The 24,658-nt window shown below is 49.5% G+C and overlaps 7 protein-coding genes across 8 annotated transcripts; 3 read left to right on the forward strand and 4 right to left on the reverse strand.

Moving 5' to 3' along the window:
* Window positions 1-528: 528 nt before the first annotated feature.
* LOC102102224 (feather keratin B-4-like) lies at window positions 529-2,008 on the forward strand. Of its 2 annotated transcripts, none has more exons than XM_014261910.2 (2): window positions 529-616; window positions 1,277-2,008. In XM_014261910.2, exon 2 carries the CDS (start codon window positions 1,317-1,319, stop codon window positions 1,656-1,658), a length of 342 nt encoding a protein of 113 aa, XP_014117385.1. In that variant the 5' UTR covers window positions 529-616; window positions 1,277-1,316; the 3' UTR covers window positions 1,659-2,008. The 2 variants fall into 2 exon arrangements, with proteins under 2 accessions (XP_014117385.1, XP_014117386.1); XM_014261911.2 differs by lacking the exon at window positions 529-616 and adding an exon at window positions 663-742.
* A 2,049-nt stretch (window positions 2,009-4,057) lies between these two features.
* On the reverse strand, window positions 4,058-6,048 carry LOC102102048 (uncharacterized). Its single transcript, XM_014261907.2, has 2 exons — window positions 6,012-6,048; window positions 4,058-4,863 (listed from the first exon to the last, which is right to left on the reverse strand). The coding sequence occupies exon 2, from the start codon at window positions 4,836-4,838 to the stop codon at window positions 4,470-4,472; it is 369 nt and encodes a 122-aa protein (XP_014117382.2). The 5' UTR covers window positions 4,839-4,863; window positions 6,012-6,048; the 3' UTR covers window positions 4,058-4,469.
* A 3,483-nt stretch (window positions 6,049-9,531) lies between these two features.
* On the reverse strand, window positions 9,532-10,504 carry LOC102103278 (uncharacterized). The gene is made up of 2 exons (XM_005533388.3): window positions 10,487-10,504; window positions 9,532-10,222 (listed from the first exon to the last, which is right to left on the reverse strand). Exon 2 carries the CDS (start codon window positions 10,193-10,195, stop codon window positions 9,722-9,724), a length of 474 nt encoding a protein of 157 aa, XP_005533445.2. The 5' UTR covers window positions 10,196-10,222; window positions 10,487-10,504; the 3' UTR covers window positions 9,532-9,721.
* Window positions 10,505-12,341: 1,837 nt separating this feature from the next.
* Window positions 12,342-14,525, forward strand: LOC102103102 (uncharacterized). Its single transcript, XM_005533387.3, has 2 exons — window positions 12,342-12,356; window positions 13,765-14,525. The coding sequence occupies exon 2, from the start codon at window positions 13,792-13,794 to the stop codon at window positions 14,263-14,265; it is 474 nt and encodes a 157-aa protein (XP_005533444.2). The 5' UTR covers window positions 12,342-12,356; window positions 13,765-13,791; the 3' UTR covers window positions 14,266-14,525.
* A 1,022-nt stretch (window positions 14,526-15,547) lies between these two features.
* On the reverse strand, window positions 15,548-16,495 carry LOC102102910 (uncharacterized). Its single transcript, XM_088068545.1, has one exon. It carries the CDS (start codon window positions 16,493-16,495, stop codon window positions 15,827-15,829), a length of 669 nt encoding a protein of 222 aa, XP_087924671.1. The 3' UTR covers window positions 15,548-15,826.
* Window positions 16,496-19,410: 2,915 nt separating this feature from the next.
* LOC102102720 (uncharacterized) lies at window positions 19,411-21,257 on the forward strand. The gene is made up of 2 exons (XM_088068538.1): window positions 19,411-19,425; window positions 20,435-21,257. Exon 2 carries the CDS (start codon window positions 20,457-20,459, stop codon window positions 21,042-21,044), a length of 588 nt encoding a protein of 195 aa, XP_087924664.1. The 5' UTR covers window positions 19,411-19,425; window positions 20,435-20,456; the 3' UTR covers window positions 21,045-21,257.
* Window positions 21,258-23,231: 1,974 nt separating this feature from the next.
* Window positions 23,232-23,976, reverse strand: LOC148182369 (feather keratin 4-like). The gene is made up of 2 exons (XM_088068560.1): window positions 23,942-23,976; window positions 23,232-23,829 (listed from the first exon to the last, which is right to left on the reverse strand). Exon 2 carries the CDS (start codon window positions 23,803-23,805, stop codon window positions 23,413-23,415), a length of 393 nt encoding a protein of 130 aa, XP_087924686.1. The 5' UTR covers window positions 23,806-23,829; window positions 23,942-23,976; the 3' UTR covers window positions 23,232-23,412.
* Window positions 23,977-24,658: the final 682 nt, after the last annotated feature.

Consider the following 24,658-nt stretch of genomic DNA (forward strand, 5'->3'; position numbering starts at 1 on the left):
TCACCCCAATCCCTGAATCCTCCTCGCTCAGCAGCGCTGATCCCATTGATTCCCTAAAGAGTGGATTTCTCCTGGAAAACACCCAGGTTGCTCCACCTGGACATTCCATGAAGCTGGGAGTGTTCCTTGGCCAGGAGGGTGGGAACGAGCTCTTCCCATTCCCAGATTCCTTAGGAAGGCGCCTGCGGACCAACGCGCCTCGGGTCGGAGTCACTGTGGGTCAATAACGGGAGAAATTGCACAATTCCCTTTTCCTCGGAAAACGCGGGGTGGGATCCGAGCTGTGTCAGCACCCGCTGCTGACGGATCAAGCTCTGAGCAATCCCCGCTCCGTGAGGCAATCCCAGAAGTAAAGGGGGGGGGGGAAAAAGCAGCAACAATACAAATTAAAAATAAATCATTACATCGCCTGAGTAATGCCGTGGATGTAACAACAACAGTAATAATTGCTGAGCAAAATAATTACTTTATCTGGGGCAGTGACAGGTGGAGGGAATTTTTCTTGGATCATTCATCGGCCGTGGATGTTTCTGATTGCCCAAGAAATGGTATAAAAACACTCTCGGCTCTGGGCTGCTCCAGCCAATTCTCCCGACTCGCTCCGAGCTCCACTGGGGTAAGTCCGAGCCTGGAATTGTTCCTGGAACTGTCGGGATCCAGAATTGTGGGGCTTTGCTTGGATCCAGAATTGTGGGGCCAGCAGGCCCAGGGCAGGGATTGGGATTTACTGTTCATTTTGGAGGTTACTGTTAATTTTAGGGTTTACTGTTAGGTTGGGGGTTTACTGTTAATTTTAGGATTTACTGTTACATTTAGGGGTTACTGTTAATTTGGGGGGTTACTGTTAATTTTAGGATTTACTGTTAGGTTTGAGGGTTTACTGGTTATATTGGGGGTTTATTGTAAATTTCAGGATCTACTGTTACTTTGGGGGTTTATTGTAAATTTTAGGATCTACTGTTAATTTGGGGGTTTATTGTTAATTTAGGGGTTTATTGTAAATTTCAGGATCTACTGTTAATTTGGGGACTACTGTAAACTTCAGGATATACTGTTAATGTGGGGGTTTACTGTTAATTTTAAGATTTACTGTTAATTTTAGGATTTACTGTTACATTTGGGGGTTTACTGTAAATTCTGGGGGGGTATTTTTGTGTCTAATTGACTCCACAATGAAGAGTCGTCAGAAATGGGAGACAAGGACACGAGAAGACGGTGGAAGCCAAATTTTGAGCCTCTCCCTGACCTTTTTTCCACCCGTTCTCTCTCTTCCCAGCCCGACCTCCGTTCCATCGTTCCAGAGCCATTCCCAGGAGATGTTTTCCTACAGACAGAGCTCCAGCTCCAGCTGCCTGGCTCCCTGCGCCGTCTCCTGTCCCCAGCCCTGCGTGGACGCCTGGAGCCAGCCCTGTGTCACCTCCTGCGGGGACTCCAGGGCTGTCATCTACCCCCCACCCGTGGTCATGACCTTCCCAGGCCCCATCCTCAGCTCCTGCCCCCAGGAGAGCATCGTGGGGTCCTCGGCGCCCTCCGGGAACTTCTTGGGATCCGGGAATTTCCTGGGATCCGGGGGTTCCTACGGCTCCTACGGTTATGGGAGGTCCTACTCTTCCTACGGATCCTCTGGATACGTCTCTGGGAGCTGCAGACCCTGTTAAATATCCGAGGAATGAGCAGGAAGGAGCCAGGAGCCACCACGGAGCCTCCTCCAGAAATCCCGGCAATTCCCAGCGCATCCTCAGCGCCCTCGCTTTGATGTAAATTCCCTTTTTCTCACTCTTTTTATTCCTCCCCCGGCGGCTCCTGCAAAAAAAAAGCCCAAAAAACAACCTCGGGATCGCCTTTTCCATGATCCCTGGCTGGCTGAAAGTGGGGTGAGGTCCTGTCACCTTTCCCACGCCGTGGAACTCCAGGAGTCATCCCTGTGGAATGCCCAGCCCTGGAGCCATTCCTCCCTTCGTTTTTCCCCCATCCCCACCGCGATATTTCTCTCCCTCCTTTCTCATTAAACCGCTGCGCATCAAAATCCAGAGTTTTGTGGTTTTTATCCGTAATTTTGGGGGGGTTTTTCCGCCGTTCTGCAGCTTTCGGTGCCTTTCCACACCTGGAAGGAGCCCGGGCGCTTTTCGGCGGCGGCACAAAGTCATTCCATGAGGGATAAAAGAGGTTTTGGAGCGCTTCCAGATCCACTCGGATCTTCCCTCAGGGCGGGCGTGCCTGTTCCCTGTTCCCAAAGAAAGTCAGGCACGGGTGACCCGGATTATTCCCGTCTCAATGCGTGCCCCGGGCTGCGGTTTAATTCCATCCCCACACGGTGATTTTACTCTTTGTTTTTTTCATTGTTTAAAAATAACCCGGGGCGGGGAGGGGCCGGAGCTTTCCTTGGAAAACTTCCCTTGGAAAAAATCCCGCAGGAATTTTCAGCTGAAAAGCAAAATTTTTGGTGGAGTTCTGTGAGTTCCTTGAACTTTCCCACAAATAAATAAATTAAATTAAATTAAATAAGAGTTGTTGAAGTGTTCCCTGCAGAGCAACCCGCTCTCCCCCTGGCACAGCTTTTCCAGGGAATTTCTGCCTGCCTGGAAGTGTTGGAGCAACCTGGGATAGGGGAGGGAGTCCCTGCCCGTAAATCAAAGATCTTTAAGGCCCCTTCCAACCCGAACCATTCTCTGGTTCTGTGAAATCCCAAAGGACAATTCTTTAACCTTTAATTCCTTAATTCTCCCGGGGCTGGGAAGGAAACGAAAGAATCGCAGGAAAACGACCCCAAAACGGCTCAAAGTTTGGATTTTTCTCCTTTTTCGATCTCTGCTCTGCTCTGGAGCAGCCTCTGTTCCTTTGACCCCCGATTACGGAGCCAAGTTTGATATAGAAATCATCATTTTCTGTGTCTGACCGCGACATTTCCTGAAGTTCTCAGTCTGAATTTGAAGGATTCAGGAGAGAAAAATTCCGACAACATCAGCTCGGGCTCCTGATCCATCCAAACATTCCCGGAATTCCCGGGAGCGGGAAGAAAACTCTCAGGATGAGAAAAACTCTCCTCCTGAACCCCAGAGGTCACTGCATCCTTCTCTTACCCCGTGCTCAGTCCCAGGACTGTGTTGTTAATTGTTCTTATTTGCAATCTGCGGCTGAGTCATTAAAGGCGTTGCAAACACAGCCTGAGCCGGATTCCAGCTCGGAGCAAATCCCGATGCCAATTAAAACCTCTCCTGTTTGATTTCCATACTTCATTTAATAGGAAAAATATTTATTTAATGGGGTTTTAGGTGCTCCAGGCTGGAAAAATTATATTTAATGGGGTTTTAGGTGCTCCAGGCTGGCAAAATCTTTATTTAGTGAGTTTTTAGGTGCTCCAGGATGGCAAATTCCCGTCAGGCACAAGGGGATGTGCCCTGCTGGATTCCAGCGTCCTTCCAGGGCCAGATTCCGATGGGATTGGCAACGGGAGGATTTGCCATTTTTATCATTTTGCAACTGGAGGAGCTGCACTTCAATTTTATTTTTTTTTTTTAAATGAAATTTTCCATCAGACGCACTGCAGGAAAGTTTCTTTTTTAGTTCATTCTCTCCCTTTTTTTTTTTTTACTTAAAACCCAAATAATTTAATAGGAATGTCAGGAATCTTTGATTTTTGCAGTGTTCAGGGGGCTTTGAGCAACCTGATCTGAGTGAGAGAAAGCTGGAGGGGTTGGACTGGATGACCTTGGAGATCCTTCCCAATCCAAACCATTCCTTGATTCCGTAATTCCTTGTGAAATAGAAAATAATAGAATAATTCTACCTGGCAAATTCCCTGTGTCCTGTCAGTTTTGTCCACAACTCTGGAATTCTGTGATTTTAAATTTTTATATATATATATATATATTTTTTTTTTAACCTTCAAAGGGCGGAAAGCTGGTCCTGAGGAGTTTTGTTATGGAAACATTTGGAAAACCCAGTAAACTCGGGCTGTGCTTCCTCCTCGGGGAGCAGCTCAGACTGGGAGAAGGGAAAAAAAGGGGAAAAAAAGGGGAAAAAAGTGGGGAAAAGTGGGAAAAAGTGAAACCAGGAGTCTGCTGTGTGATGCAACAAAGTTTTAATGAGCGAGAAATGCCCCTTTGCAAAGCCAGAGATCACAGAAGGTGGGAAATCCATTCCCAGACAATTTTGGGGAAAATCCATTCCCGGAGAATTTTCGGGGAAAGTCCAAAGTCCTGCTCCGAGATGCCCTCAGCTGGCTTCTCCCGGCTGAAGTCCAGGGATTTTGGTCGCTGTGGCTGAAATCCATAGGGAATGGGCTGTCCCACGCCGCTCCAATCAATCGGGAACGCCGGAACAGGCAGGGAGAGGAAACAAGGAGGAGGTGCCGAACAAGAAGCAGGAGAAAGATCGGGAATGTGAAGGGGGCCGTGGAAACGCCGACCCCTCATCCTCGTGGCCGTGGATTTGGGCATTCCCGGGATTCCCTGGAGGCTCCGGTGCTCTCAGCAGGGCCCGCAGGAGCCGCGAAGGAGGCGGCTGAAGCGGCGAGACACGGAGGGCCAGCAGGAGCCACCGGCCAGCGCCGAGACCCCGTATCCAGAGCGAGCTCCGTATCCCGGGAAAACCCCGGAGCCGTAGAGACTCCCAGAACCCAGGGATGCCCCAAAGGCCGGCACTCCAGTGGATCCCACCACGGCCTGCTGCGGGAAGGAGCTGAGGATGGGCCCGGGGAAGGTGACCACCACCGGGGGAGGCTGGATGAGGGCGGTGGAGTCCGGACACTGCCGGACACAGGGCTCGTTGCAGCTGTTGGCCACGGGCTGCGGGCAGGCGATGCCGCCGGTGGTGGGGCAGAGGTCGTAGCAGGACATTTCCCGGCAGGGATGGAGGCGGTTCCTGGAATGCAGAGAAGGAGCTGCTGAAAAGGGGGGATCTGCGGGAAGGGCAGGGGGAGGTTTTGGGGGAGTTGGGAATGGGGGGGAAACATCCCCGGGGGGAAAGTTGGGGTGGGACGGGAGCAGGTTTGGTGTTGGGAGAGGTGGGATGGGATCAATGGGATGGGATCAATGGGATCAATGGGATCAATGGGATCAGTGGGATGGAATCAATGGGATGGGATCAATGGGATCAATGGGATGGGATCAGTGGGATCAATGGGATGGGATCAATGGGATGGGATCAATGGGATCAATGGGATGGGATCAGTGGGATCAATGGGATGGGATCAATGGGATGGGATGGGATCAGTGGGATGGGATCAGTGGGATGGGATCAGTGGGATCAATGGGATGGGATGGAAATGGGATAGGAAAGAAATGGGATGGGGTGGGATAGACATGGGGTAGAGCAGGATGAAACGGGATGGAGATGGAATTAGGATGGAATGGGGTAGGATGGAGATGCAATAGGATGGAAGGAACACAATTCCTTCATCAGATAAAAATACGGATTTAAAACAGTTTTCCAGCTGGATATCTGGGCATAAAAGCCTTTGGTTTGATTTTTTTTCCCAGTAAAAAAATAGAAATATTATTTTATTCGCTGGGTCAGAGCATGAGTCTGCTTTCCTCCCTTTTGGCTGTGGTGAAAATAACCAAATAATTAAATATTTTTATATTTATATCCATAAAAATTACTAGAATTAAACTCTTCATCTGGATCATTTCACAGCTCAGGCATGGACAAATTTCCCTGATTCAGTCACGGACCGAAATGCAGGAAAATTCAGCATTTTAAAGCTTGTGCCATCCTGCATTTTCATTCTGCTGTCCATACAAGAATGGCCAAATACAAATAACAGGGGGAAAAATAATTCCTAAATAAAAAATGCCTCAAACCCTAGGTTTGGGTCCTAAAGCCTTGCAGTAAAATACTTGCCAGGATATTACAAAAAAATATAAAAATTTAAAGACTAAAAAGAAGAAGAAAGGAAAAATAAAGTCCTGAAAATTAATGTAATATCTGCAACTGGAATAAAAACAAAAAAATAAAAAGAGCAAAGGAATTCTGGAGCTGGGAGAGGAATGAAAAGGCATCGGACTTACCTGTTGGAGAGGAGAAAAGCAGGAGAATGATGGAAAAGCTCCGCAGAGCTGCTGCTTTTATACAAATCCTGGGATGCCCCGGGGCTGAACCAGGCGAGTCGCCACCTCCGACGAGCCCGAATCACTCCCCAGAGTGACGAAACTCTCCTGGCTTTGCAAAACCACCCTAAAAAAACCTCTGCCCAGCACGCTCGGCACATTCCAGCTCCCGGCTCCCTTTCATCTCGGAGCCTGACGGGGCAGCTCCATCCCACCCAGCGGGAATTAAATCCCATTTGCTGAGCATTTCCTTCATTAGCTTCCCCTAATGATTCTAATCGCAGGCCCAACCTGCTGCCGTGGACAGATTTGGGTTTAAGGGCTCCGGCTCTCGTCACTGCTCCCAAATTTTGCAATGGAATGCTGGGAGAGGTGGAAGGATTTTCCTCAATGCAGAAAACACCATATTTTAGCGCCTAAAATGGGGCTTAAATCAAAGTTTTTCTCCTGGAGGGATATCAGTGCGTTTTTCACAGATGAACATCACTCAAAACCCCTCATTTGCTGCTGGGTTATTAAATAAACACATTTCTACCAAAGTTACACTGAAATTGGGAGGTTCTTTCCCCCAAACTTCGGGATGTCCCCAGGGGATTACAGGAATAATTCCCCCCCAAATATTTTTGGGGTGTGTTTTTAAGCACTTCCCAAACACTCCTTAATAAGTTTACGCATGAAATGGGGTGTGATTGTTGCAATATAAATGTGTGGCTGTGTTTTACAGCCCAGCATTTTGAAACGTAATTAAAATTAGCCTTAAAATAAATATCAAAAATAAAACATTAAAAAAAAAAATTGTCCAAGTGAATTCTTTCTGTTCCCTTCACCAGCTCATGGCTTCTCATCTTGGGATTTCAGTGGATTTGAAATTAATTTAATTTTTCATTTATTTGGCTGAGTTTCTCCTTCAGCATTGATGTTTTAATTCAGATTTTCTCTGTTTGTAGCCTGAACATCTGGGAGACAAAATACAGATGGCTTAAAAAATATCTGTAATTTCCTCTGAAAAGTTCTGGATGGTTTTATCCAAATCTGAGCCCTCACCGCACACAAAAGTTGTTGATTTCACAAAGATGGCATGGAGGTTTTTATCAATTTTTTTTATCTGCCACGGGTGAAGAGGAAAGGGAAAAAATCTTGCACCTTCAAGCAGATGAAAATGATGATTAACACCTGAGCCAGCATCATTATGTCAGCTAATGATGAGGCGCGCAAATGAAGCAGCAGAATCTGCGCCGTCACCCCGAATGCATTTCATGGAACGTTACCAGGCGTGAACCTCGGCCAATTAAAGTGCTGAGATGAAAGAAATCTTCGGGTTGTAATTTTGTGCTCCGCGCAGCGTCAGAATCTGAATCGACTCATAAACAGAAATATTGAGCAAAACTCTTTCGTCACCACCGGGGCGACCCAGGTGTGATAAACGCGTTAGTTGCGAGCCTCGGGTTCTCCGGAGGACAGGTCAAAAGTCCCTCCTCGAAACTGCCTGGAGTTCCACGGAACCCCGGAATTATTTAAGTTGGAAAAGAACTCCAAGATCACCTGGTTCAACACGGGACCAATCCCCACCCTCTCACTCAGACCAATGTCCCGGAATTCCTTGGACACCTCCAGGGATGGCCAATCCCTGAGCCCCCTCCAAGGCCTGGCCAACCTTTCCCAGGAGGGATTTTCCCAAATTTCCCACCCTGAGCTTCCCCTGGCACAGCTGGAGGCCGTTCCCTCTTGTCCTGGCCGTGTTCCCTGGGCTCAGATCCCAAATCCCTGCTGGAAAATCCCGGAATTCCCCCTGGATCCCCCTTTCCTCCAGGCTGAGCCCCCCCAGCTCCCTCAGGATCCTCCATTCCCTTTCCCAACCCCGGGCATTCTCCAGATCCTCAGTGTCCCCCTTGCCATGAGGGGTCCCAAAGCTGGACACCCAATTTTCCCATTTCCATGAGATTTCCAACCTTTTCCCGCCATCCCACGGAAGGTTCTGCTGGGTGACACCTGATGACCAACTCAAGGCTTGCCCTGACCCAAGGGTGGTGGCTCGGCCACCATCCGGTGTCATCACACGGATCCTTTGTCCCTTCCCTCCGGAAGCACCGCGGGATCTCCATTAGAGCCCGGCTTAAACCCAGCTTAAGGGTTCCTTTTGTAACCCGAGCTTCTCTTACCCTTCTCTTCTCCACCACAGATTTTTCTGACTGGTTTTCAGGTCCTGCCAGGAGGTAGACAGATTTTCTGACTGGTTTTCAGGTCCTGGCAGGAGGTAGAACATCCCCTCCGCCTGTCATTTGGATACCACAGGGGGAACTCTGGGTTCAGCTGGGAGTCATTCCATTTTTCCGGAGACAATGAAATAAAAACCAGATTTTTCACTGCTTTTTTTATTTTATTTTTTTAGGTAATCAACGCTGGGCACTGCAGCAGCTTTGGCCTTTTTTTTAAAAAAAAAAAATCACATTTTTTCCTTCTATTTCTGGTCAGAAGATCTCTAAATGTGGCGATGTTCAAGAAATCCTTTTTGCAGCAGGAAAATGCGAACCCCGAGATCTTTTGGCAGCTGATCCAGATGAGGGAAAGTCCCTGTGAGATAAGGATCTGCCTGAGTCAGGAGGTGGCTTTGTGCTTTGCTGATGACATAAGAAGATAATGACATTAATGGTGCAGCGCTTTTGTTGGGTTTTAGGCTATTTATAAAATATGGACGCAAATTCTATTTCTGTTTAACATCTCAATAAATTAAACAGAAGCAAAGGAGTCCCGAATGCCAGGGATAGGAAGTGAAAGGCTGAGGGAGCTGGGATTTTTCAGCCTGGAGAAGATTTGGTGGCCTAACTGTGGCCTTCCAGGACCTAAAGGGGGCCAAAGGAAACACGGGGAGAGACTTTCTAGAAGGGTCTGGAGTGACAGGATGAGGGGTAATGGATTCAAATTGCCAGAAGGGAGGTTTAGATGGGATTTTGGGAAGGAATTCTTCCCTGTCAGGGTGGTGAGACCCTGGCAGAGGTGATTCCATGGCTGCCCCATCCCTGGGATTGCCCAAGTCCAGGCTGAAGCCACCTGGGAGAGCGGAAGGTGTCCCTTGATGACCTTCAAGGCTCTCCCAACCCAATTCTACGATTCCATGACCACTCGTGAGGTCCTTCTTGTGGATTTAAAGAAGTTCCCTCTGCACACAGAGCTCAGAACGTGGAGGAAACTTCTCCTCATCTCTGGCCACCGCGCTGTGACCAGCAATAATTCAGTAAATGTAAATTTACTGAAGTTGTAGATTAGTGGGTGAAACAGCCCTGTGGAAGGCTCTGCGTGGAGACTTCCCCCCTCTGGGCAGGGTTTGCTCAATCTTTTTGCAGCCTCATGCAGAGCAGGGAGCTTTACCCAGCGAGGTTGGCAAGCTCAGGGTGGGTGAGGACACAAAAGCCCAACACGAGGATTTTCAGTGATGCAACAGAGTTTTAATGAGAACGAAAAGAACACAAACAACACGGCAACATCAGGGCTGTAAATGCAGGCAGAGCTTGAAAGACACCTCAGTCCGTCACTGCATTCAGCCACGGGGGTGATAAAGAAGAAGATAACGAGGAATTAAAACCCACAGAGGTAATCAGGAAATTATTTAAAGGGAGGAAAAATCTGCATTTTGCTTTGCCTTTCTGCATCATCCGGAGGGTTTTCCCTAGGGTTTAGCAGGACCCCCAGAAGCTGCGGCTGTAGCGCCCGGAGCCAAAGGCTCTGCCAGAGCCATACAGACCCCGGTACCCCCCATAGCCCCACAGACCCCCATAGCCCAGGGATCCGTAGCCCCCGTATCCACAGAGACCCCCATATCCACCAGATCCATAACCCCCATATCCCAGGGATCCATAACCCCCATAGCCCCCATATCCATAGCCCCCATAGCCCAGGGACCCGTAGCCCCCATAGCCCAGGGAGGCCCCAGAGGCTCCAAGGAATGGCGCTCCAGCAGATCCCACCACGGAATCCTGTGGGAAGGAGCTGAGGATGGGCCCGGGGAAGGTGACCACCACGGCGGGAGGCTGGATCACGGCGGTGGAGTCGGGGCACTGGCGCACACACGGCTCGTTCCCGGTGTCAGCCAGGGGCTGGGGCCGGAGGACGCCGCAGGCAGAGGAGGGGTACAGGTCGTAGCAGGACATCTTGCAGGGATTGGAGGTCAGCACAGGCTGGAAAAGAAGACAAGGACTTCAAAACTCAGAAATTTCCATTAAAATAACGAGCAGAGTGTTCTGAGTGTTCCCCACTTTGCAATCTCAGTGCTGATTTTACCATTTCAAACTCCAGCACCAAATAGAAATAAAACCATCACGACACAATCCAATTATTAAGAGTCTTAGAACCCTTGTGGATGATCCCAACCTTGACTAAAAGCAGCAGAAAAGAGAGACTGGAATTTTCTAAGAGGAGAGATCCCTTGGAATGGTGCTTACCTTTCTCAGGGAGGTGAATGAAGCGAGGAAGGCGAAGTGAAGAGCCCCGGGTTGGGAGAGCTTTTATACCATTCCCAAGCTCCCGGAGATCATCTAAGGTGCAATTTGGGGATGTGCATAATTGGGGCAAACCCCAAATGAATGCGACACGTAGGTCCTCAAAGTTCTGCTGACTCTTTGTTTGTTTGCTGGCCCGAAGTCTCGTGAAACGCAATCGGTGTGTTTCGTCACAGAACCCTCTGGAATGTGACAAGTCGCCTTCATTCCTGTTATCATTCCATTCACAGCCCAGGTGTTAGAGCAGGAATTATCCCAATGTTCTTCCTGAGCTCCTCCATCACTAATGGCAAAACCTTGCTCGGGGTCACCCCATGCGCAGAGCTTATTTTCATTAAAAAATGAAAAAAAAAGAAAAAAAATCTGGGGATTAAATGATTTAGAGCAAATTTTGGGGTGGTCGTTTTTATCATGATCAGTTCTGAACTGTGCGAGAACAATATGGAACCCAAAGGAAGGCACGGAAAGCATCCGGTGGTCCTTGAATTGTTTTTGTTACAGAATATTGGAATTATTTGGGTTGGAAAAGCCCTCCAAGACCATCGAGTCCTGACTGATGACATTCCCTGTTTTCCTGTCCCTTGTCCCCTGGGACCAGAGCCTGTGGTTGCCCCATCCATGGAACTATTTCGAATAAAACACGGCTCACGAAATTCCGAGTTTAATTCAGAATCTTTTATTTCAAATTCTTTTCCATTGGGAAAAAAACCCGAAGGGGCACAAACTCCCAGTGTTCGGCCTTGAACTGGTGATAGCAAGGACACAAATATCTTGACTGCGGTGTTTGAATGTGATGTCATTCCATAATTGTGAGGCACCTAAATCCAGCTCCGTGCCTTTAATCTACAGGATCATCTACAGGATTTGCATGGACTTGCTCCCTGGAAGCTTGAAAAGATAATTGCCCAAAGCCCCCTGTCCCCCAAAGGCTGAGAACCCCACCTCACCATTTAGGGATCATCCACGGCGTGGAGTCTGCAATATTAAAATGGCCCGTCCATAAACCAGGCAAGAATGAGCCTTCGTGTCACGTGTCCCGAATTCCTGATTGTTCCCTCACCCCAGAAACTTCCAGCTCAGCCCTGTTTGGGATTTACGATTTGCGTATCACAGGAGGTCATGAATTCCTAAGAACCCAAGGCAATGATTCAAAGCGCTTCCGTCACATTTCCACTTTTGCACTGGAGATTCAATTTTTCCTAAAAAAAAAGTCCCACATTTCCTTCAATGTGCTCAGTCTTTTTCCGGACAACTTCGGACCATCAACAGCTGGGAAAGGTCTTTTCAGGACCTCCAGCTGTGGCTTTAACTTTGTGAGTTCATTCCTCGTTTCTCTCCTAAACCCAAACAAGCCTCAGGAAGACAAAGGTTCCTCTCTGTCTCCTCCACGGAACTCTCTGGACTTGGCCAAAATGAAGGATTCCACTGTTTTTCCTGCTCAGGATTAAATTCCAGTGTAATTTGTGATTCCGATAAACCCATGAGCCACTCCGTTCAGTTAATACCAAGAGGAGCTGGCTTGGCGATTCCCGACGCAATTCCGAGGAAGCGACAGGAACAATGCCGGCTATCAAGCCGTCACAAGATCAAAGAATTCTCTATAATCTCAGGTGATGTTTAGATCATGATTACAAACAAATTTGAAAGGCCTCATAAACGCCAATAATGAGCCCAACAATTTCATCACGCTGATGGTTGCGTGAGTTTGAAATTGGGGCGGGCAAGAGACGCTGATCTGGTACCTCCAGCTGATATAAAGCTCCTGTGCCTCCTCACCCCTCCAAACACTTCCCTTGACTTCTCGGAGACTTGGGTAAGTCTGAATCTTCTCCGTCTCGCTCTCGGTGTGTTTTTCATTGTCGGCTTCAACTCGAGTTGATGGCCAGCATCCTTTCTGTTGGGTGAATCTGCACAGGCTTGGGGAAGATCAAGGACCTTTCTGTCTCTGGGGTGGCAGGTACAACTTTTTGGGGGTGTGGAGTTCTTGGTGTCAGGAGCACCAGGTCTTGGAGTAAATTGGGCAGAGTAAACCGAGGTGACTGGATCCCCTTCCCTACGGAGCCAGGCTGGCAGAGCTGGGAATGTTCAGCCTGGAGGAGAGAAGGTTGTGTGGAGACCTCACAGCACCTTCCAGGATCTGAAGGGGCTCCAGGAAAATTGGAGAGGGATTTTTCCTCAGGAACTGCAGGGACAGGACACAGGGAATAGGGTCAGACTGACAGAGGGGAAATTTAGGTTGGATATTGGGAAGAAATATTTACCTGTGAAGGCAGGGAGGCTTTTGGACTGGATATTCCATGGATTCTCCATCCCTGGGAGTGTCCAAAGTCAGCTGGGACGGGGCTTGGAGCAATCTGGGATAGTGGGAGGTGTCCCTGACCTTTAAGGTCTCTTCCAACCCAGGCAATTCCAAGGTTCTCTGGCTTAGTTCTGAATAATCCTGCAAAGATCAGGGAGCTGGACTTGAGCCTCTTGAGTCACTTCCAGATTGAGGAAGCCTGTGATTCTCTGACCCTCACCTGTACACTGAACCCATCTCAAAGTTTGCATAAAAGGTTGGAGATCTGACAAACGTGCCACCCCTGCAGCCATTTGTGTCCTGCTACCACAAATCCTCTCCTTCACCTTCTTGCTTTCAAGCTCCTCCTCAAAACTCTGTTAAGGATTTACAGAACATCGCTAGAGATTTGTTCTTTTATTGTCTCGTCAAATGCCTTTCTGGGAAAGGCAGGCACTCACAATCCTATAATCTGTTGTTCTCTCGACTCTCAGCAAAATTGGGATGAGTGGGAAGATGAAGCTACTGTAATTAAGTTCTCTATAAGCTCCATCTCATGCAAACCTGCTGAACCCAAATCGGAGTTTTCCTAATGACTCATCCAGTGACCTTGGACAAAGTCACTTTGCTCTTGCTGCTTTTGCTTCCCGGTTTTCAGTTTTATGTGGAGAAATAAGTCATGGTTCGTCTCAGGATGTTACGAGGGACAAGGTTTTCAGAACATTTCCCACTTGCTCTTGTGTGCAGACACCCTTTATAGGATTTTTGAAAAAAAACCCCACTTTTTGGAAAAAACGAGAAATGAGATTGCAAAGTGGGAAACACTCAGAACACTCTACTTGTTATTTTAATGTAAATTGCTGAGTTTTGAAGTCCTTGTCTTCTCTTCCAGCCTGCGCCGATCTTTTAACCATTGAATTTCTGTCTTCTGCTCACTCCTCAGTGTCTGCTGACCTCCAATCCCTGCAAGATGTCCTGCTACGACCTGTACCCCTCCTCTGCCTGCGGCGTCCTCCGGCCCCAGCCCCTGGCTGACACCGGGAACGAGCCGTGTGTGCGCCAGTGCCCCGACTCCACCGCCGTGATCCAGCCTCCCGCCGTGGTGGTCACCTTCCCCGGGCCCATCCTCAGCTCCTTCCCGCAGGATTCCGTGGTGGGATCTGCTGGAGCGCCATTCCTTGGAGCCTCTGGGGCCTCCCTGGGCTATGGGGGCTACGGGTCCCTGGGCTATGGGGGCTATGGATATGGGGGCTATGGGGGTTATGGATCCCTGGGATATGGGAGTTATGGATCTGGTGGATATGGGGGTCTCTGTGGATACGGGGGCTACGGATCCCTGGGCTATGGGGGTCTGTGGGGCTATGGGGGGTACCGGGGTCTGTATGGCTCTGGCAGAGCCTTTGGCTCCGGGCGCTACGGCCGCGGCTTCTGGGGGTCCTGCTAAACCCTAGGGAAACCTCCCGGAGTACGGAATAACCGGAATAAACGGAGAGAGACGCAATCCTGGCCCCATAGGAGATGTTGTGACCACGGCCACCCCACTCGGGTGGGGCTGGAAGCACACAACTCCTCCTTGATTCATCTGCCTTCTGCTTGTCATCTCCTGGGCTTTTCTTCCCATCCCTGTGTGCGCAACATGTGGGATCAAACAATAATTCGTGTTCTCCTAAAATGCAACTTCACCGTCCAGCTGGAGAAGAGCAAGCCTGGAAGGAGCTGCCTGCAATCTGATATTCTTCATATTCTGCCATTCTGCTTTTCTGTGAATGCTTTTTCCTCATTAAAGTGATTCTGTTCTGCAAAAAACAAATGATGTTTCAGTTTTAATTTCTCTGGCCCTGGGTTTGCAACACTTCTCTCTGTACAGCGGGGGGAAATTCATATCCTTACAATAGGCTGAGGTTCAGACTTAAAATCCACCTGGAATGTCCCAGCTGGGGGTGAAGTCAGTCACTGTTCCTTCATCCAGACTCTGGGAGCAGGAATCCTCCTGCTTTTCTACCTTTGAGTTTTTACCTTTAGTAATTTTAAGTTACATTTCATAAAAAAGGTATTTTCTACCTTTTAATTTTTCCAGGTATCATTTTCCCAGGTTCTCTCTGCTCTAACTTTTCTTGCCAGTGTGAATGAATCCTTGAAGGAGCTGATTTTCTGTCAAAAACCATCCAACACTTTACATTTCATGATTATGCAGAAAGATTTCAGATTTCAAAGTTCCACTTTGAAAAATTTTATTTAAAAATTCGGCAGGAAATTGATTTAACTTCTTGCCAAAATTATTGTTGAGGACAGAGTTCAAATATTTGACTGAGGAAATGTTTTGAGTCAGAGCCTGAAGCTCAAAGAGATGAAAGCTTTACCTGGAAGAAATTCATACTGAAATCTAATCTTCCCTGCTTTTTTGGGCAGGACATTCATCTCCACACTTTTGGGACATCCACAGTTTTGGATGAAGCTCTGAGCAACCTGAGGGTGTGGGATGAGATGAGCTTTAAGATCCCTCCCAACCCAAACCATTCCATGATTCCAGGATATTTTAGGCTGTTTCTGACACCTGCACAGGTGAGGCTTCTCCAAAGGCAAATAGCAATGGAGAAACCAGGAGAGAAAAACACCAGAACATGGCAACTTTGATGCAATAAACTTTTAATGACAGCAAGCAAAGCAATGCATTTACAGAGTCTCCAAGAAAGCAAGAAACTCTTCCCCAGCCAGAGGCACATTCACATGTGATCGATTCGGCCTCTCTTCCAAATCCCAGCTGCTGATGTGAACAAACAGGGCCCATTTTGAGCCCTTTTGTTCCTTATTTACCCCAGGCAACACAGAAACGGGGCGGGAGTAGCTTTAAGGCAAAAGCTGAAAGAGGAGAAATTCAAAAGGGGCTGAAGAGCTGCAAATCCGTGGTCGTGGGATGGAGCAGCGGCGGTTCCAAGCTCTTTGCCTGTGAAACCATCGCTTTCCATCTGCTGGTGAGACCTCACTCCGGATTTTTCCCCTGGGGTTTACCAGGAGCCGCAGCTGCCGCGGCCGGAGCGGCCGGACCAAGAGCCAAAGGATCTCCCGGAGCCATACAGGCCCCGGAACCCCCCGTAGCCCCCCAGACCCCCATAGCTCAGGGATCCATAGCCCCCGTATCCACAGAGACCCCCATATCCCCCAGATCCATAACCGCCATATCCTCCGGAGCCAAATCCCCCATATCCCAGGGATCCAAATCCTCCGTGTCCCAGGGATCCATAACCCCCATAGCCCCCATATCCATGGCCCCCATAGCCCAGGGAGGAGCCCCCACAGGACCCCAGACCCCCATAGCCATGGGAGGAGCCCCCATATCCATAGCCCCCATAGCCCCCAGAGCCAAATCCCCCAGAGCCCAGGGATCCATAGCCCCCATAGCCCCCAGAGCCAAATCCCCCATAGCCCCCGGACCCATAGCCCAGGGAGGAGCCCCCTGAGGATCCAAGGAATGGCGCTCCAGCAGATCCCACCACGGAATCCTGCGGGAAGGAGCTGAGGATGGGCCCGGGGAAGGTGACCACCACGGCGGGAGGCTGGATCACGGCGGTGGAGTCGGGGCACTGGCGCACACACGGCTCGTTCCCGGTGTCAGCCAGGGGCTGGGGCCGGATGAGGCCGGAGCCAGCGGTGGAGCACAGGTCATTGCAGGACATCTTGGAGGTTAATCTCTAGAAGGTGTTAATTTATGTTAATTTTAAAGGAATGGCAAACTTTAGGCTGTGCTGAAGTAGTCCAAGAGTGTCAGTAATAAATCTGGGAAGGAAATGTGTTTCCCATTCCTGTTTTTTTCCTATCACTGTCATCTCCAGGCTACCCTTGACTTCAGACCAGCACAATCTGAAAGGTACAACTCTTCAGCCGTACCTTTGAATTTCCCAATCAGGTAATTTCTTCAGTATTAAATTACTCTTAGCTGACAATTTCTGCTCAGATTTTATCTTTCCTGTCACAAACTCAACAAAACTCTGTCGAATATAGCCACATGTACAGGTTATTCTTCATCTCCTAAAATACAGACAAGGAACCCTTTGGAGAGCTAAAATAATACAAATTTGGAGTTCAATACCACTCAGTGCACCAAATCTCCTACAAGATCTGGAAACGAAGGAGAAATTAAACACCAAATATCCCGCAGAGCATCGGCAGCCTGATTTCCTGACGGAAAGCCCAGTTTAGAGAAGTTTGAGAGAAAAGCGACTTACCTGGTTCACGAAGGCAGAACAGGTGAGAGAAGTGGATGGAAGGACCTGATGGAGACACCTTTTATAGAGCTCCTTGCCTGCCCAGAGGGCACCGGGCACCTGATGTAATTAGGTCCCAACCCCAAATTGCAGGACACATAATTCCTCAAAGTGCTGAAATTGTCTTTGCTTATTGCTGGTGCACTTTAAACCCACACATTCCACCCCAGACCTCTATTGTCTCCGGGATTTGTGTGGGGGATTATGTTTTTACGATGCCATTGCTCTACTTAGCGTTAGGGGAGGAAATAAAACTGACTTGGTTTATTTATGAGTGCTCCATGATTAGGATGATTGAGGGACACTCATGGTTTTGCCCAGGTAAAGGTCCTGGAGTGTGATCAACAACAGACACGGAATGGAATTTCTTTTAGGAGTTCAAATGAGGACTGGGGACAAATAACAAAGGGAAAATAAAAAAAAAAAAAAAACAAAAAAAAACATTGGTTCTGCATGTTCAGCATTTCTCCCTCCACCTACTCAAGGCCAGGCAAACACAACAATCAGGAGCACTTTTGAATTAACTTTATACCACAAAATGTTGTCATGGAGTGGTTCGGGTTGAAAAAGACCTTAGAGATCATCCAGAGGCACCCCCTGACGTGGGCAGGGACACGTTCCACGCACCAGGTTGCTCCAAGCCTCATCCATCCTGGCCTTGGACACTTCCAGAGATGGGGAATCCATGGAATCACCTGTGCCAGGGCCTCCCCACCCTCACAGGGAACAACTCCTTCCCAAAATCCCATCTAAACCTCTCCTCTGTCAGATTTAATCTGTTCCCTCTTTTCCTGACAATTCAACACTTAGAAGTCTCGCCCCATGTTTCTTTTTAAACTCTCTCCTGGTTCTCTTTCAGCCCCTGGAAACAGAAATATTTCACCTGGCAGCCACAATTCCATGGAAATTAAGATTTTTTTAAAGAGCTTTCCTTTCCATTCTCATGTTTCCCCTCCTATTTTCACACGTTAGAGATACACCATTCTGTGTTTTAAATAAAATAAAAATTTTAAATAAAAAAAAAAGGTAAATATATTTTATTCTTAAGGTCAAAGACAGAAAGGCCAATACCATAAGAGCTGATTGTGGGAAAAACCCCAGTGTCCTCAATTTATCCATTTTAGTGTGATAATCTCTTGTAATTGTGGGGTGTTTACACCCAGGCAGAGATTTTATATAACTCTGACACAGTAGGAACGAGTCAGTAATGGGTGTTCAAGGAGGTATTTGAAAATCCCTTGGAATGTTCTTGTAAAACTTTGACATGGATTTTTTTTTTTTTTTTTTTTTTTAAATTATATTTTTTTTTCTGGCCAGGATAATGGCTCGGGGAATCCTCATATGTCTCTCCAGATTCGGAAAAGCTCATAAATTACAAATAATACGTGGTGTGAAGACAACCACGTGGGTGATTATGATAACGACGATAATGATAGAGTAGAACAATGGTGGTGTAAACAGAGAGAGAAACCTCAGCAAATCCAGCATTTGCTTTTCCCAGCAGATTCTCACCTCGTAATTGCTCTGTGCTGAAAGATGCCTTCAAGGACGGGATTAGCTGCAAGATCCTCTCTAAAAACAAAGGGGTTTTATTTCCACTACAGCTAAATTCGGGATTTCTCCTATGTAGAATCAAAGGATGATTTAAAGTTGGGAGGGACCCCAAAGACCATCTTGTTTCACCCCCTGCCATGGACAGGGACACCTTCCACCACCCCAGGTTGATCCAAACCCCCCTTGAACACTTCCAGAGATGAAGCCAGCTCAATAAAACATGAATTCAATTATTAATTCAACGTACGCTCCGATTATTTTGATCTTTCCATTCTATTTCTTACAATCATAAATCTCTCTCCCTTCAGAACTAAACTCGGGTTTAAGCTGTGGCTTAATGGTCAGAGAAAAAATAAGATTTTCCTGGATATTTGTGTCCCCGAACCATTCTAAGATTTTTATAATTTCTGTACCTGCCCAAGCATATTTGTCTTATGATACAGGAGAAGAATATTTGTGTATAAACAGCTCAGCACATGGTGCCGCTCCAGAAAACTGGTACTAATTCATGAATCACGTTTTGGGATGAAAGATGCACTAATTTCACCCATCAGTGTTTCAGATCAAAGTGCCTCGTGTGACGTAACGCCATAATTGAGATCACGAATAAACCCAAAGAGAAAGAACAACAATTTCATCATTTTGAGAAGCAATCAATACCAAAAAAATGTTCTGTGTCAACTAATGAGCTCCTCTGAGCCCTCAGGCAAAGTCAGAACTGTATAAAAGCTGTCTCCACTTGGGGTTGTCCCAAACGTCTTCCTTCACTCGTTCTTCCCTACGACTTGGTAAGTCTGGAGCTGCTCTTTGCTGCTTTTGGAACCGCTTTTTTTGCTGCTTTTGGTATCTCTCTTTGCTTTCTGGGTTGGTGTTTGGTCCCAAACCAAGCTGAAAGTTTCTTACCAGAAAATTCTGTTGGATATTGGGTTGCCTCCACCCGCTGGTATCCACGACGTGACAGGTTCGGTGTTTATTCCTATCCTCTCTTCGGTTAAATGGGCGACTGGAAGTTGTTTGGAAAGTTTAAATCTCCCTGGTTCATAGGGAAATGTTGAGTTTAGAGGCAAACCTGCCATTAGATCCAGTTTGTTCTATTACGAATCACCCAAAATGCTTTTAATTCAAGATAAATGGGCATGAACTCTCCAAGAGACCAGGTACTGGCTTGGAATAGGACAAAAAGAAGAATTGAGAACTGTTTGAAACACTCTTTAAGAGATTTATTTAAGATTAGAAGGGATCCTGGAGGGAAATTAAGGAATTTAAGGAGGAATTTAAGCTCATGTGAAGTGCTGGGTTTTTCCGAGTTAATGCGGGCAAGTGGTTTGGTGTGAGAATCTTTCAAAAGAGTTGGGAGCCCAAATCAAAATTCCGGGGTGTTCAGCTCATTGTAGGGATCTCAAAGCCCTGATTGAATGCTTAGAGATTTGGGACAATCATTTTTGCAATTCCCTTGTGATGGTCTCATCCAAGAAGGGAATCTGAGCAGACAAGGAGTTGCAATCCCTGTTCTGACAAGGATCAGCACAAAGGAGATCAGTAGCAATGAAGAGCCAGAGTCATGAGATCCTGAATAACAACACACTCGACTTTTGGAGCAGAGTCCCATCCTTGTTGATCCCCTGACTCACCAAAGTGCTCAAGAAAATAACTTTGGCTGTTCTTATTCCATTTACTTCTTTAATAGACCTGGGGAAATTCCGGTGCTTCAAAGCTCTCCTGTCTGGGGAAAGGCAGCCAACTCCAGAGCTCTTTTCTGCTCCTAAATAACATCTTGCCCTTGCTCAACTCTTGTAGCTCGACCACCAATCCCTGCAAAATGTCCTGCAATGACCTGTGCTCCACCGCTGGCTCCGGCCTCATCCGGCCCCAGCCCCTGGCTGACAGCGGGAACGAGCCGTGTGTGCGCCAGTGCCCCGACTCCACCGCCGTGATCCAGCCTCCCGCCGTGGTGGTCACCTTCCCCGGGCCCATCCTCAGCTCCTTCCCGCAGGATTCCGTGGTGGGATCTGCTGGAGCGCCATTCCTTGGAGCCTCAGGGGGCTCCTCCCTGGGCTATGGGGGCTATGGGTCCCTGGGCTATGGGGGATTTGGCTCTGGGGGCTATGGGGGCTATGGATCCCTGGGCTATGGTGGTTATGGATCCATGGGATATGGAGGTTATGGATCCCTGGGACACGGAGGATTTGGATCCCTGGGATATGGGGGATTTGGCTCCGGAGGATATGGCGGTTATGGATCTGGGGGATATGGGGGTCTCTGTGGATACGGGGGCTACGGATCCCTGGGCTATGGGGGTCTGGGGGGCTACGGGGGGTTCCGGGGCCTGTATGGCTCTGGGAGATCCTTTGGCTCTTGGTCCGGCCGCTCCGGCCGCTACGGCCGCGGCAGCTGCGGCTCCTGCTAAACGCCAGGGGGAAATCCCTTGACTCGGCAAACACTGTTGGATCCTCACGTGAGCTCCTGAGGAAGGGGCAGAGCACCAGGCTTCACACCGTGGAGTCAGAGCCCCGCATCCTTTTCGTTTCCTCCTTCCTTCGTTCCGTCTCCTCTTCCGCGCCCCTTCCAGTGGCCGAATGTGCAGCTCCACCATCCCACCCTGAAACTCCACCATCTCCCTGAAACTGCTGCCTCCTGCCACAAGGCTGAACGAGCAGCTCTCGTGAGGGACAACCTGCCTGTCCTTGCCTCGCTTGTCCTCGTCCAGTGGGGCCTTCCCCGCCCTTGCAATAAAAAAATTCCTGCATCCAACACCTGCCTTTGTTTTTCCTGTTAAGCCCCAGAGTGGATTCCTCTCCCCTCCCATCAGAACCGGGCTGAGATGTTTTTGGTCAGAGCTGCAGCTGAGAGTTCTCTCTGCCCTTACATTAATTATTCCAGCTGTCAGACTTCCAGTATTTATTCCAATTGTTTCCATCCAGTTTGGCACTGGAACGGGGAACAGTCACATTGCCAATGCTGACAGACACAGGGTGGGATTCTTGGGGTGCCTGTGCAGGGCCAGGAGTTGGACTCAATCCCTGTGTGGCCCTTCCAACCCAGGATATTCCATGGTTCTTTTTTTAAAGTGGTTAATTTAGTGCTGGGATTCCTTTTAATTTTAAATCTTCCTGGCTATGTTGGAATCATCCAACTGCCCTCAAAGACAAAGCTAAAAAATACTGCCTGAAGTTCTCCTCTGAAAAGGAATGATAGGAGGAAGGTGAACAAAGGGAAACAATTTTTGAGATTGGTATCTAATGAGAAAAGATGAGGCACTACCCTCTCTTTTTTCATTAATCACTGCCATGATAAAGTTGCCGCAGGGAAGGTTTGGCTGAACCTGTCAGCAGATGAGGTAAAAAGAACATGAACTGATGCATTAGAGAGGATTTACCTCTTCCTTCACCGGGACTCTTAAAAAAAAAATACTTGATCAGTGGCAAGGAACAGCTAATTTTACTTTTCACAGGTTATTTCAGTATTCCTCCTCATATGGGACTGGATCTGTCAGATGGCCATATTTAATAAACAGGAACTAAAATTAGTCCATGGTACCCGTGAAATGCTGCTTTTATTTTCAGAAAACAACACTTCACTTTTGCGGGCAAACACTTATCTGAGAATATTTTTACCAAAAGAATTGCAGAATTGTTCCGGTTGGAAAAGACCTTTGAGGTGGTCCAAGCTGTGCCTGATCCCCACCTGGTCACCCATCCCAACATCCAGGAATTCCTTGGACATCTCAACGGAATTCCAAACTTTCCTGAGCCCTTTCCAGGAGGAAATTCCTATGCCCAACCTGAACTCTCTTCTGATCTTTGCTTCCACCCACAGCCTCCACGAGCCCAGCCGAATACCTGAGCTGCGACTGCCAAATTTCACCCGGTCCTCCGAGCGAGGCAGTGCCAGGCAGGTACCAGCCTAATTAAGTGTTCTGTCAGACAAGCGCTCAGCCCAAGATAACAGCGCTGGAGAGAGCCATTAACACTTAGGGAACAACGATTACACAGCTTTAACTTGGGCTGGATGCCGGCTGGGAGTGAGCTCACGTCTGATTGCAAAATCCAGCAGAGAGCTGACATTTCTCTCAGTACCTACACGGGAGTTAAGGGGTGGAGGGAGTTTACTCCATTAATTACTCAAGGATCCGTCCAGAAAAACCACTAATTATTCATTAGTGTTCCTGGCATTGGCACATCTTCTGGGAGCCCTGATAACAGAAAGCTGAGTGGCGCTGAGCAGGAGAGCATCAGAGATTCAGACTAGAAAAACAGGGCGGGTGAACTGCTGGGAGCAGCATTAACAGTGACCATCATGGGCCGGGGCAGAGCCTGCTGACTGCGGGGAAAGGAAACTTTCCTGTCCCAGATTCCATGAGTAACCTGAGAAGCCCAGGAAGCAGGAAAACACCTCCAAAATCACTGAGTCCAACCCAGAACAAATCCCCTCCTTGTCAACCAGCCTCAGAGCACTTCTCTTTCAATCTCCCCTTGCCCTTCCATTTCCCATTTCCCCATATCCATCCCACTAACACCATTTCCCCTCCCACTCTTGGAACTTCCCCATCCCCGGACCCGTCCTGACTTGGAAAGGAGGCCAAGAGAGGCAGGAATGGTTTGCAGGAGAGTTTATTGTGGGGAGCAGGGCGGGAGGGGCTGGCAGAGGGGCGCTGGGCAGGCCCCAGGCAGGCCGGGTGTCACGGGCTGCAGGAGGCCGGGGCAGCTTGTGGCGAGCTCAGCTTGTGCGGGCTGGGCTGAGGCGGGCGCGGCTGCTCGGGCTGGCCTCTGGCGGCTCTAGCAGGGCCCGCAGGTGTCCCAGAGCTTCTTGCTGTAGCGGGGCAAGGCGCAAGGGCTGCAGGCGGGAGCAGCGTAGGCTCTGCCAAAGGTGCACAGGCCCCCCGAGGCCTGGGTGGCGCCGGCGCCGTAGAGGCCGCCCAGCCCCAGGGAGCCGCCAAAGGCCGGGGCTCCGGAGGAGCCCACCACGGCTTGCTGGGGGAAGGAGCTGAGGATGGGGCCGGGGAAGGTGACCACCACGGGCGGCGGCTGGATCAAGGCCGACGAGTCGGGGCACTGGCGGGCGCACAGCTCGTTGCAGCTCTCAGCGATGGGCTGGGGCACGGCCACGCTGGTGCGGGGGGGACACAGGTCCGCGCTGCTTCTGGGGGGGCACAGGTCGTAGCAGGACATCTTGGCCTGGGATCCGAGCGAGCTCTGCAAGAGAGGGCAGCCGTGGCGGGAGGGAGAGCGGCACAGGCAGCGGCCGAGCCCCAGGGGCCGCCGGGCTGGAGCCGGGAGCCGCGGGCACAAGCGCTCGCACACTTACCCTTGTCCCCGAGGAGGAGAAGGTGGCCAGGGCAGTGCTTGGCCCCGGCTGGCCCAGGCACGGCTTTTATAGCAGCCGGGCCATTGCTCAGCTCCAGCCGGGCCAATCTGCACAGGGGACACTCCCTGCTCTTGCTCCTGCTCCTGCTCCTCCTCCTGCTGCTGCTGACACCAGGGCTGTGCCCCCCTGCCCCTCCCTGAGTCAGCATCCCCCAGCTGCCAGCCCAGCACCTCCCGCTGCCCAAGCCATCCTGTCCTTCCTGCCGCGTCACAGCCTTGAGAGCACTGATGGCACCCAGCAATTTGGCTCCGGGGGCTCATGTGAGGGCTCGGAGGGGCTCTGGCCGGGGCTGAGAGAGCCTTACAGTGTGTTGCGCTTCCCGGGCCTTTCTGATCCTTGTCCCGCGGAGCTCAGGGCTCAGTAGCACGAGGGCTCTTTGTCGCCTGTGTCCCAGAGGTGGCGGGCAGCGGCCGGGGGCAGCTGGAGGCCAGCTGTGCTGCACTGTCGGGTGCTGCAGGGTGCTGAGCAGGCAGGGCCCCAGCGGAGCTGCCTTTCCTCGGGCCTTGGCTCGGCTGTGCCCGGTGGCCCTCAGGGCCAGCGGGTGGCCCAGGGCAGGCGCTGCCTGCCTGGGGCTGCAGCGTGGCAGCGGGCTAATTGCAGGCGCTGATGGTGCAGCTTGGGGCCGGCCAGGAAAGGCAGGAGTCAGCAGAAGAGCCC

This window comes from Pseudopodoces humilis, chromosome 31, assembly GCF_049639895.1.
Source record: "Pseudopodoces humilis isolate 2021_Gansu_Grassland_sample_001 chromosome 31, ASM4963989v1, whole genome shotgun sequence".
Classification (NCBI taxonomy): domain Eukaryota; kingdom Metazoa; phylum Chordata; class Aves; order Passeriformes; family Paridae; genus Pseudopodoces; species Pseudopodoces humilis.